The sequence below is a fragment of the Glossina fuscipes genome, unplaced genomic scaffold (assembly GCF_014805625.2).
Source record: "Glossina fuscipes isolate IAEA_lab_2018 unplaced genomic scaffold, Yale_Gfus_2 0, whole genome shotgun sequence".
Lineage (NCBI taxonomy): Eukaryota > Metazoa > Arthropoda > Insecta > Diptera > Glossinidae > Glossina > Glossina fuscipes.
Genome location: NW_023998414.1, coordinates 22,468,058 through 22,481,017, shown reverse-complemented (window position 1 = coordinate 22,481,017; position 12,960 = coordinate 22,468,058). Strand labels below are relative to the sequence as shown.

The window sequence follows — 12,960 nt, the reverse complement described above, 5'->3', positions numbered from 1 at the left end:
ACACACACACACACACACACACACACACACACACACACACACACACAAGAACATAAATGGACAACGTTAAAGTTTTATCTAAATTCTAATAAACATGTATATGTGTATATATGTTACGATTATTAAAGTCTTTGTTCCTATTTAACATAACACAACAATAGGCAGACGTCGGAAAGGCAGAAATTAGAAGACACCCTAGCGGTATTATTATAAATTTTTCTACATTTATAATATGCTGTAGATAATAGCGCTAATTCCAGTTATGTACGTCTAGCCTAAATAAGGCCTAAAATATTTCTATCTTAGGACAGAGCGGTTAAGCTTACTTGGAATTCTTGAAACAAGTTTCAACGGCCGTAACACACGAAATGATCTTAACATGCGCAGATCGACGTCTATATTGGCCTCGGCAAATATCGTCATAGCACTAAATAAGTGCGAAACGTTGATCATATTTATATCAAAATTGTTGTTTTGTTTTTTTTTTTTTTTTTTGTATTAAAATATTAATCAAATAGAGAGTAAAGTTAAAATAAAATATAACAAATTGGGCTTATAACGAGAACAAATCAAGAGAAATTAATCAAACATAATATTATATAAAAAGCTTTAAATGCGGTCCAAATATTATTAATATACATCATTAGAGGAAACAGGAAATGAGGATATTTATTACATTCGGCTTAAAGCAAATGCCCAAATGCCCAATACCCGCTACTTAGGTTTAAATCTTTTTCAAAAGAAAACTTTTATGCGAATTACAAGGGAAAGTGCGACAAAAGCGATGATAGGTCATGATTAGATGATTTCAGAAATACAAGTTTTTTCTTTTTTTTGTCCTTTCTTACATACATAGATCAATAAAGTTAAGAGATCCTTCAGTAGCGGGCATTATATGTAATAAATGATAAAACCTAAAATATAAAGTTAAGCTTTCAAGGTGTATAAGTATGTAAGCTATTCATGTTTTTTTTTTTTTTTTTTTTTTTTTTTTTTTTTTTTTTTTTTTTTGAAAAGAATTAAATTAAATAAAACTTTTAGAATAAATCGAATATTTACCCCGTTACTACAACGAAGAAATCCATGATGTTCCAAATATTCCTGAGGTAGGAGTGTTTATGCAGAACTAAACCTAAGGCAAGGATCTTGAGCGATGCTTCTACACAGAAAATGCATAAAAAATAGGTCTCCGTTTTTTCCTAAAACAATATACACAATTAATAAATAATTTCAATAAAAAAAAAAAAAAAAAAAAAAAAAAAAAAAAAAATAAAAAGAAAAATAAAAATTAAATGAATAAATAAATCATTTACCAGTTTCTGAGCCAATACTGTTTTGTCACTCCCAGGCAAATGTTCTTCTAATGCCAACACAACGCAGTTGGCAATGATTGTCAATAACACAGTGTACTCGAAGGGCGGCCATTCAATAATGAAACGTGTATATTTTCTAATTGGATTATCCTCGGTAAGGATAAATAATGATGTGGGACCACCACCAGGTGGTGTTTCCTCTTTCTTTGGGCCACCCATTCTATCAGCTAAGCGATGGGCTCCCCTTCGACCCGAGTGCCCCCCGCTTGTGGAGTCCTGTTGATGCCCTGCTAGCGCCGCTTCCTGAGCCGCTGCCAACCTATAAATAATTTCAATTCATACAATTATATAAAATATGTATATCGAAAATATACATAAATTAACTGCTGCCTAAATACTACATTGAACAGTAATGAAAAATGTTTCATTAAAACCAAAAAAAAAAGAAGAAAAGGAAGAAGAAAAAATTTCTGCAATATTTCCTTCCAACTTTGGTAACACTATAAACAACACTTTCTGGGGCAATTTTCATTGCCAATTATTAAATAGTCTTAAATATGTTAAAAGATCCTAAAAGGTAATCTATCTATCTTTTCCTATTCTTTACTTTACAATGCTTTTCGCATCAAATGATCGCTTAAGTATTTAAAGATGATATGTTAAAGGTTTTAACGGGTACGAGACTTTTACATAGACTAAGTATTTGAAGTCACACCACAACAGCAAGTTCCCGTACTAACCGTAGTATAGCTCCATTTCAATTATAGCTATTTAATAATATTTTCTACTATTAAGCATATTCTTTTTAAAGAATTTTTTCCTTCTTAAAAATAAAAAATATATATGTAAAAAAAATCGAAATGTTTTTTCGAAAAGCTTTATTTTCAATATATCGTAAGTTCTTGATTGAATTTGGATTTAATTTCCGCCATTTTTTTTTTTTTTTTAATTTTATATTTGATATTTTATACGAAATTTGTGACCTGTAGCGTCCATTTGAAAACTGAAACCGAACGAATATTAAGCGTTAGAGATATGACGAGTTCCATGTCAAAGCTGGAACAATCATAGCCGATCGCAGAAGTGAATGTGATACGATTTTTAACTCAAATACCAGCGAAAGTTTTTATGTGAAAACAATTTTTCAAACGCTTAACCCTAATCGGGCTACTTCGTCTATAATAAATCATACTGTATGGCATCTCACAAGATTACTGTGAAAAAGGCCTCCTGTATCCCGGGCAGGAAGTTGTTTATAGTTTATATTTCTTTATTAATCGACACATAATTTGATACTCTGCATTAAGTTTATGTGACTGTATGCAACGCCGAAAAGGACTTGCAATAGATCCATCGATTCAAAATTATTTTTTTTGAATCGATATAAGCATGTTTGTCCATCTGTCCGTATTAGATTCTTGTATGCAGGCTACACACTTTGATAAAGTTTGGTAAACTAACGTGTTTTGACCCAAGAACGAACGCTATTGAATATGATTCGGATCCCATAGACATACTATAATCATTTTGCTTGTTACTTGTTTCATTTTCGAAAGCTTTTTTTGTATTTTATATAACTTTTTACGTTTTCGTTTAGCTTGTTTGGATTTTGTAAAAGTGAAAAAAAAAAAAACTATAAAGCAATGAATGGAATTATGCGTGGCCGTGACGGAATTTTTATTATTCAGCACAACAATAGTGAAAGTGTTCTCAATTTATCTTGCACTGTACGCCTATTCTTCGACCGGTTTAGCCCATTTTCAACAGCAGATTGCATGCCCTGCTCTTCAATATTCGTGGGAAATTTGATGGCGATAATATTATTTTTGCGGGCAAGACAATGTATACAACAGACACTACATAGAGATTACAATTTCGCATAAACACGTCGTGGTTTGTATGGAAATCATTATTAAAATATGCACAGTTCGTCAACGTGCCTCTGTTCCGAATTTGGGTCAATTACGTCTTTTCTATCGAAAATTCGGGATTACTTTCCGTGAGTGAGTCTGCCAGATTCATCGCGTAAACGAACGAAACGTAAACAATTGTAAATTTACAGATATATAATATATAGTGTATAGTTGTTAATTTAAAGTAAAGCGATATGAAAAATCTTTGTAACTGCAATGTGATCAATAATCAAAATCCAAATGACCATTAAAGGCTCACTGCGGTCCGATTAGGGTTAAGAACACTAAAAGCAAAAACTCGAATGGGAAAATATACAACGATGCATATTACAGTGCCTTACAAATCGCATTGCTAGTTAGAAATACCAACGTGGGTTGATAGCGGATATGAAATAATTATAAATTTCCAGAAAGATGTCACAATAGGGCGGAAACAGTTATTATCAAAAAGTTTCACACAATATATTCACATATTTGCATTGATTCATGCGAAATACGCTAAACATAGCACAAACAATTTCTAAACAAAAGGATTTTTCGGCCTACATATCAATTCAATCAAAAAAAAAAAGAAGAAAAATGCAATGATAATAGTAATCTGTTAAATATTTTTTCTATGTAAACAAATCAATATAAATATTGGCACATAATAAAGAATAGTTTTCGGTATAATTTATGGACAAAGAATGGTGAAGCAGAAGCCAACTCATATTTATATATATGATTCAATAATAAATCATCATTAACTGCACACCAGAGTATGTTTGTAAGTTCTTTTGTCTTATTTGTTATGTTGCGATTATTCACTATAGTACAGACACCATAGGAGATTTAGAAAAGTAAGACTACTACTATACATACGCATATATATATATATATATATGCATACAAGTATATAGAGCAAAAGCGCTAAAATCCTCATGAGTCGATGGCATGTGCATGAAATATGTGAAAGTTTACGCAAAAATCATCAACATCATATGTTTATTGTTGCCATTTTCAAAAAAAAAAAAAAAAATTTTTTCTTTTTGTTTTTCATATATATTCATAGATACAGTGTACATTTGTTTGTAGATATCAGCATCAGATTTGTTTGCCAAAGGACATCAGTAATAACGGCATCGGCTTTATAAATACGCTACGTATGAAGCGTTGTGTACATATTTACATTAGGCTTTCTAGGCTATATTTAAAGAAATGCGTAATATAATTTAAATATATTTTTAAAAAGCATTTAAAGAAAGTTAGCAGAATTATGACTACATAGCCGCACGCACAAACATGATAATAGAAAGTAACTTTTCGCGTTTTCTAATATACGATGATGACATTATCCCAGCGTATAGTCGCATAATATTCATACAGACAATACGGCACCGTACATATCATCATATACTTTTAAGTCGTCTTCGCAAAACTATCTTAAAATTTTACACTTCAAGAATATATATATGTTGCGTTTTTTTTTTCTTTCTTTCTTTCTCAATACGCGTTGTATATAGTTAGCTTCCTCTGGAGTTTTGTTGTCAATGACTAACTAAGCGTCATTGGTGCTCGTCTTGCTGACGCTTTTCATTTGCAAGTTTTTCAAATAAAAATTCAACTCTACATTTCCTTTTTCTGCTACTCATTCAAGGATAATCGAGAATAGGTTTCACACCAAAATTTCATTTATTCCCATTTAAGGCCATATACAGTTGAGAGAGGAGAATTAAAGGATTGAAATCATTTATTTATTTATTTGTTTCGATTACGAAGGGCGAGCTCAGTATATTTTTTAAATTTTAAATCTTATGCTTATCTCATTAATTAAGTATTAAAAGGTATATAAAGGACAAAGAATAAAATTCGTGAGAGAAAAAAAAAACCATAAACCTATCTAGCACAGGAGCACGCCCGTAGCCTATATAAATCCTAAATGGATGTGCATTGCATATATGCAAAGGTTTGGTAACCAATAATAGTGAATAAATTCGGTTCAATTTTTGAATTATGCGCAACAAAATTATGAGTGGAAGTTTACTTAGATACGACAGAGATAAAGCGCTGTTATTAAGAAGCGTTAATCTGGTAGAATAGGTACACATATCACTTAGGGTTCTGTGTAGAACTCTAAACGGCTCAGAATCATATCCACATTGACTGAATTTTATGGAAATAAAGGTCGGTGCGGAGACACTTGAGTTTATGTTACTAATGTACAGATGTCCTGTGTATACTAAGGCACTTATCAACGTATCGGCTTCGATATATTGCGGTACGATTTCATAAAATAGATTACGTGTTCCGCTTAGCTACGCAGGTTAAGTATTATGGCTTGGTTGGTGACGTAGCCCTGAATTATAATATGTCTAAATTTAAATTATATATTCCCCTCTATCTCCTATTATTTGTCTGTGTTATACGAGAAACGCGTGCAAATAACTTTGTTATTACATCTCTATAAAATTTCTATTTGAAAATTTGCCTTAAACTCTGATATAGGTGTTATTTAATAATCAATAAATAAAGAGGTGGTGAGTGCAATTTTATGCCTCTATTTGCGTATTTGCCCTTCATAGCTTCATAGCTATCACCTACCACATCCACATCTAATCATCTCCCCCTCGGTTTTCCCTTAAAGGAAGTATCTCATCAACTTTTATATGCAAGTTTTATGCCATTACTTGTATGTAATAATTTCACTCACACAACGCACGAAATGTGTTAAACGTTAATGATTTTCATCAACGAAATTTTTAGAATTACTCCAATTTACTTAACTTAGAAGAAAGATGGGAAAAAGCCTTTTGACATATAACAACAGCATGCTCGACAAAGATTTTATTGTACATGTTAATGGTATAAAATTTAATTTAATATTATCATATGATGTGTGTATATGTATTTAGCAAGTTTAAAATTAAAGCTACTTTTATTAAATCTATAGTTAATATCGTGGACTTGAAATACCAGTCTTTCGGTTTGTTTCAGAAAAACTTGGAAGAAATATTCATTTCTATCAGTTAGTGTATTGAGCGTATTTCGGGGGTCAAGTAACATTTAAACGAGAAAAATTAAATAATTACTTAACCACATTTGGGAATAGAAGTGAAGAACGGTAAATAGTTGAGGCACTTTGCAATGTACGGTGCTCTTTACAGTACCAGCTGGCAGTGTTAAGCAAAACTAGAAAAATAGAACAAATAACTAGTGAAACTAGAATGCAGCAAGTGACCTCATTTCCATATTGTTGACCATTGAAGCCATTGCTTTTTACCTTAAATTTTCTGGAATATTTTACGAACATTTACGCAGACACAGGCATTTTAATGCATTTAGTTATGTAGGTAAAATGTAATATTTATTTTCTTTTTCTATACGATAACAACGCTTGTACCCTTTTCACGTTTTTCTATTTACAAACCGATACGTGTACGTGTTTTATGTTTACGTATGTGAGAATATGTCTTCATCATATAGTCTTTATTTAAAGACTTTTTGTTGCACTATGTGCATATAGATAATAGGAGATATTTAGTATCTTAAATAATCTCGCATTGTATATATGTATATATGAGTGTAGCGAAAAAAACTATAATATTTATATGAAAAGTTTTTAGATAGACGAGGATATTGCATAAAAGTCTTTTGCTTTCTCTCGCTCATATTTTGTATGCGGATATATAACGAAAAATATTCTTAACATTAACGAACTTGTATCCGCAATCGTTTGTATATTTCTATGCATGCATGCATGTGTATGTTGATGCGTTTGCATATTGTACAGATATTTCATCGCATTAATGAACTTTACTAGCAAAGTCAGTGAAAGGTATTATTTACTACTATTTTAAAATGTTCGCTTGTGATTCTTTTTCATTTCTTTGCCTTTCTTCATTTTTTCTTGTTCTTTTTTTTTTATTTTTTAACCAAGCAAAGAATATACATGTGGAGAGAAAAAGTATGTCATATAAACATACATGAACTGAATATATTCGAAAACATAACGCCACTATTTCCAATAAAGAACCTGAGCAAACACCATTCATTGCCATTGAAAATGTTCGTAAATAACTGGCTGCATATGCTTACAATAGAGCTTTAAGTAAGAGAAAACCACTTTTACTTTATTCTCATTGATCCATAGCCATTATATCTTTGTTGTTATTATTCCTATTCTTTAGGGCATATATACACTTGAAAAAAAAAAAAAAAATCTCAATAATTAATAACATGTTATAGCGAATAACCAGCAAACATTTAAATAAACATTCACTTGCGAATACATAAAGTAATATATATAACATGAGATATATGCGTATGTACTTTTGATGGTTATTATATAAAAATATAATATTAAATATATCTGCATATGTTGCATGATTCTTTTACCTAGTATAAGTGTAGTATACTAATATACGCAAATATTTAATGCAATATTGCGGAATGCATACATATATATATAAAAAAAAAAAAAGAAAGCAAAAAAATTGTGAGAAAAAGTGAAAAGATGAGATATTCATCAATTCAAAAATATCACTTGCTTTAGATCGCATAGATTTCTTAAACTCTCCCAACATGAGATCTTTTCGCAAATTCAAGCTCATCTTTCAATACGATTTAGCTTCGAAACGATGAACCTTGTTGAACAATTTTAGAATTTGGATAACAACAGTAGTAACAGTAGAAGAAATAAATGCTTTCGTATTACCACTTCGAATCTTACCAGCAGTCCAACAGTCAATGTACGTACGGCATCAAGTCTCGTTTCTTTCAAGTATAATAGAATCGTCTTCGTACTTAATTTAATGTAAATCTATTTTTACCATAATATGAACGAGAAGTAGCAAAATTTGAGTGTTTTTTAAGTGACGGACACCAGAAAGAAATGATCTATGAAAAATATATATTCCAGATATATATACAGATATTTTCTTTTACTTTATATATTTTTAGGCTATAAGCTAGCAATTAGCTAAAAGATACCATGACTGGTTTGTTATAAATGGTAAGCACAAATTCATCCAAATTGCAAAATCATAGTTTTCCCCGTCTCTTTACACAATTTAATCGATGATTGCAGCAGACGTAAATTGGCTTGTAAAGATTCCATCATTTGTATCGTGATTATTGCATGATAGTTGCTTATAAAATATCGTAAAGATTCTCATTCACTCATGCTACATGTGTAAACGTATAAACAGTGTACCTTTTGTTCTCTCTTTATTCTTTATTTTATAAGCGATCATATGACGATAAGGGAAACTTTTCCATAAATTCACGTTAACGATCTCAATCAACTCTGTTATTCACACTTTTATCAAACATAAATATTGTCTTTATGTCGGGGGCCATTTTCTTATGAGTAATAAATACATTGAACAACGTTCAACAAGATGGAAAATTTCAACATGTTTACAACATAGCTCTGTATGATGCAAAATTCGTATCCGTACCTGTATATCTATTGTAAAATTTACTAAAAAATGAATAGTTGCAGAATTGGTTGGAGGCAAAAAAAAAAAAAACATAACGACGTTAGGACATGAGTAATAATGAGAAACGTACCGTCAATTTATCCAATTTCTGATAATGATAGGACGACCGCTCGGCCATAATTGTGTTACACCAAATGTTCGGCAACACACATTTGTGTAGATTGACACGTCATACACATGGCATGCAATCGATGTTATGACAATAGGCAACAAGAATATATTCAACAAACAGTTAAAGGAATTAAATTAAAATTTTTAATGAAATTGAATTTTTTGCCAATGCTTTTTTGTTTCTTGTTGGTTATTATTGTTGTATTTGTTATTGTTGTTTTTCTTATTATTATTAGTATTATTATTATTATTATTATTATTATTATTGTTGTTGTTGTTGTGTTTTTCCCCCTTAATTATTATTGAATGAATGTTATTTGTTTGTTGTTGTTACTGTTGCTTGCTTGCTTGCTTTTTTTGTTGTTGTTGTTGTTGTTGTTGTATTTTGTTTAGCGCATCGTAAATTGAATTTATTAAATACGTATTGAACCAAAACAAAAAGAATTTAATTATAAATTGATCGTTAGATGCGAAACGATCATGATAAAAACAGACTCTTTTTAAAATTAGGTGGAATAAAGCAGTTGTAGTTAATTATTGTTATTGTTGTTGTTGCTGTTATAATACAATTATTTGGACGCTGTAGTTTAATTGTGACAAAAAGTGTACAATTGTTTTTATTATTATACTTGTTTTTTTATTTTATTTATTTATTTTTTTTTTTTTTCAATTAGTTTACTTTTTTACGTATTAATATTCGGTTTATTTTGAAAAATTTTTATCTATAATTCTAATACAATTTCGAAAAATGGATTCATTATATATATATATTTTTATATATATATATATTATATTTATGTATATATATATACGTATATAAATTTTAATGTTTTCTTCTTTTTTCTTTTTTTCTTATATATACATGTGAAAGTTTAATTTAAAGCATGGATCGGTAACTATTTTATTTTGATATATATATATATAGATATATATATTTATTTTATTTATTAATTTTTTTTTTTTTTTTTTTTTTTTTGGTTTTTATCTTTTTTTAGAAACAAAAAAAAATTAAAAAAAATAACAAAAATCACAGATTAATTTTATATAGAGATTACTATTATTTTATTTTTTATGTATTTTCATTTTCATTTTCATTTTTTTTTTTTTTTTTTTTTGATGATGATGAACTGGGATTATTGTTGGTTTAATTTTTAGACTTTGTAAGGAATTTTTAAAATTTATTTCATCGTTTTTGTTATATTATTATTTACACTTGATTCGAATCGTCTGACTTTAAAACGCCTATATTTGAACGTTTTCAAGGCAGCTTTTATTTAACTTTTTTTTCTTTTTTTTTTTTTGTGTATTGTTTTTTCGACTTTATTTTTGTTTTTCTTGTGTATTGTTTTTAATATTATTTGTGTTATTTTAGCAATAAATTAGTCTACTCTTATTAGTCCTCTTTCATTCACTCTCCTTGGCCAACTCTTTCAACCTTATTTTTCGCACGACTTTCTAACTGCCAAACAAACCTACAAACAAAATGATAAATTTGTTTCAATTTTCGAATTTTTTTTTTCCTTTTTTTTTATTATTTCTACAACACTACTTTCACACATTAATTTACTACTGAACTGAATTCACAGTAACAGTTCTTCTTTTTTATTAATCCTAATAAAAAGTTTAAAGTTTTTTGTCCTTTCAGTTTTACAGCAAACTTTACTATCTTTCTCTATAAAAAATAATTTCTTTTTTTCTTTTTTGATGTCATTCCTCTTATAACTCTCCGAAAGCTATTTACTTTGTTTAAATCATGTGATTGTGTTTACGACTGTGCGTGCCTATGTAGGTCTGGGTAATATTTAATGCTCTTTTTTCCTTTTGGCACGTGTGCCTTTGTTTCGTCAAATTTAATACTTTTTGGTTTAAGTTTGAGTTCCAGGCCGACTTTCGTTTAGTTCGATTTCACTAGTTTTATTTCTGATTTTAATTTTCGCGTAAGTAACCCATAAACACATAAACTTTTTATATTTTTAAAAGGATAAAATTGAGTTTGTTTGCTTGCCTACACGCCAAGTAATGCAATCATAAAATGAAACGTACTCTTCAGACTGTCTTATAACATCACATTTTTGTACCGTACACTGTTTGTGGATGTATGCAACATCCAGAAGAATTTGAGAGAGATTCAATTTTCATTAAATTGCCGTATTTAAGCTTATATATCTGTCTGTTCGTCTGTTGTCTGTTGTCTGTCCATGTGTCCTTTTGTTCAATCAATAGATGGCATTTTTTGAGATATTTTGATGAAAAAAAATTGTTATGTGAATAACTGTATATACTTAAGTGAGTTAAGATGTATTCAGTGATGGATTCTGGACGACCCGTATTTTCACTTGTTCTAAATTATCGATGTGTCATTCACCTGCTATGAATTTTACAATTATGCTTAACTTGGACGGAGTTTTTTGATACCTCTCGCTATCTGTGCATAAAGTGTAATAGGCATAGATATTACTGAACCCAATAATTCGATAAAGATTACATATCCTATCGCAGATATGATGTACATTTTAAATCATATTTTTATGTGACTTAAGAGGGGTAATTTCACAAATTTCCACACCACGTGTACATGGGCCGGTTCGTTCGTACTTTTCCTTTCTTGGGAATAATTGGAAGGCTTTTAATAGCGCCATATAATAAATGAAATTAAATTTTTATGGTGAAATGCTCTAAAGTATGGGCCAAAGAAGAAATGATTAAGTTTTTTCTTATTTATAACATGGAGGAGTCCTTTTTTAGATGTTTGAAACCTAAACATATTTCTCTTCGCTACTAATAAAAATTCGTCCAGTTTTCGGAATGATGTATATTTTAAACCACAAGATTACTTTAACCTTTGTTTGGTTATTTACATAGTTTAGATGTCATGAAAATTCCTAGAATTCTCTCCAAATTCGTTTGATTTGCCTCCTTTAGCTTACCTAAAGCCTATCATTCAATATTGAACAAGCTCATGCCTGCGCAACTGGTTTCTCGTTATGATAAAACTTTACGAAAACTTTGCTGCCGATCCCGATGCTTGCATCAATTCGCCAACGACGTTAGCGAATAATTGGACACCTTATCTCATCGAATTCGAACTGTCAAAATCCTAATATTCCTATAAAAATAAAACCAAAAAATTTGAAACGTAAAGAAAATATTGCGTCGTCAATTAAGAATAAGTGGGATGACAAGAATGGTAGACTTATCGACTAAACGCTTCTTTCAAAAATTATAGACAAGTTGGTACATTTTTTGGCATGGGTTTGGCGTGGTTTGGTTTCTATATCTTCACTCTTGAGCCACTCTTGAAAATTCAGTTTCACTTTTCAAATAACCATTTCAAATGACTTTAGTAATAATTTTATTGATACGAACAAATACGTTTTTAAGAGATTTTTCCGCATTTTTATGCACGCAAGTTCCGGTCAAGGTTAAATGTAAATGTCAAAATCATTCGTATCTCTAATCGACCATTTACGGATGGAAAACTGGTTGAGGCCGTTCACATCTTTTGAATTTGATTTTTATCGGCTAACTAGCATCTAGCAACTATGTGCTAAGCTCTAAGATATATATTAAATTTCGATTTTATACTAAAAGCTATCTTTAGTCTAATTAGATGCGTTCGCGTTCAGACTAACGTATAAGATAATTAATAATTTTTTCTTCAACTAAACCTTAAAGTTGCATAAATTTCAAATATAGAGAGTATGAGAGCACGATAAAATTTTCCTTTATCTAGAATTGGAAATAATTTTTTATTACCTCGAGAACTTATGATAAAAAGAAAAATATGAATGATGGTCCATACAATAGCATATCAGAATTGCTTGTAAGCCATCATTATATGCGAAAGATAACCGTGACACATGCATCGAATACTTTCGCAAAATAAGACCCAGTATAGGAAATAGACAAAATAGTTGAGTGATCCAAACATTTTTCAACAGTTATCGTACTTTGGCGAAAACGTGTCGATATAAAAAACTTCATCAAAATATCTCGAAGATTACGTCATGCAGTTTGAATGCAAGAAAACAAACGGGCGGACACACTGACGAGCTTAGCTCGATTCATGAAGTGATTCCGAGTCGATTGTTATAATAAAAAGTAAATTTGCCGGAAGTCCTTCTTGCTCTTCCAGACATCCGC

General features: G+C 30.1%; 1 protein-coding gene and 1 long non-coding RNA gene across 10 annotated transcripts in view; both read right to left on the bottom strand.

Moving 5' to 3' along the window:
* Nucleotides 1-9,019, bottom strand: part of LOC119645053 (voltage-dependent calcium channel type A subunit alpha-1) — a 115,680-nt gene extending 106,661 nt beyond the window's left edge. For 7 of the 9 annotated variants that reach the window (XM_038044926.1, XM_038044896.1, XM_038044877.1 and 4 more), the window contains exons 1-3: nt 8,777-9,019; nt 1,314-1,632; nt 1,060-1,199 (exon numbers count right to left, since the gene is read on the bottom strand). In XM_038044926.1, the coding sequence (XP_037900854.1) occupies nt 1,060-1,199; nt 1,314-1,532 (359 nt within the window). In that variant the 5' untranslated portion in view covers nt 1,533-1,632; nt 8,777-9,019. Of the gene's footprint in view, nt 1-326; nt 428-1,059; nt 1,200-1,313; nt 1,633-8,776 lie in introns of those variants that run through there. The other 2 variants (XM_038044944.1, XM_038044935.1) reach the window with 2 other exon arrangements.
* An 892-nt stretch (nt 9,020-9,911) lies between these two features.
* The window catches only part of LOC119645081, a 6,469-nt gene continuing 3,420 nt past the window's right edge, over nt 9,912-12,960 (bottom strand). The window contains exon 2 of the long non-coding RNA XR_005248612.1: nt 9,912-10,289. This is a non-coding gene — a long non-coding RNA (uncharacterized LOC119645081). The remainder of the gene's footprint in view (nt 10,290-12,960) is intronic.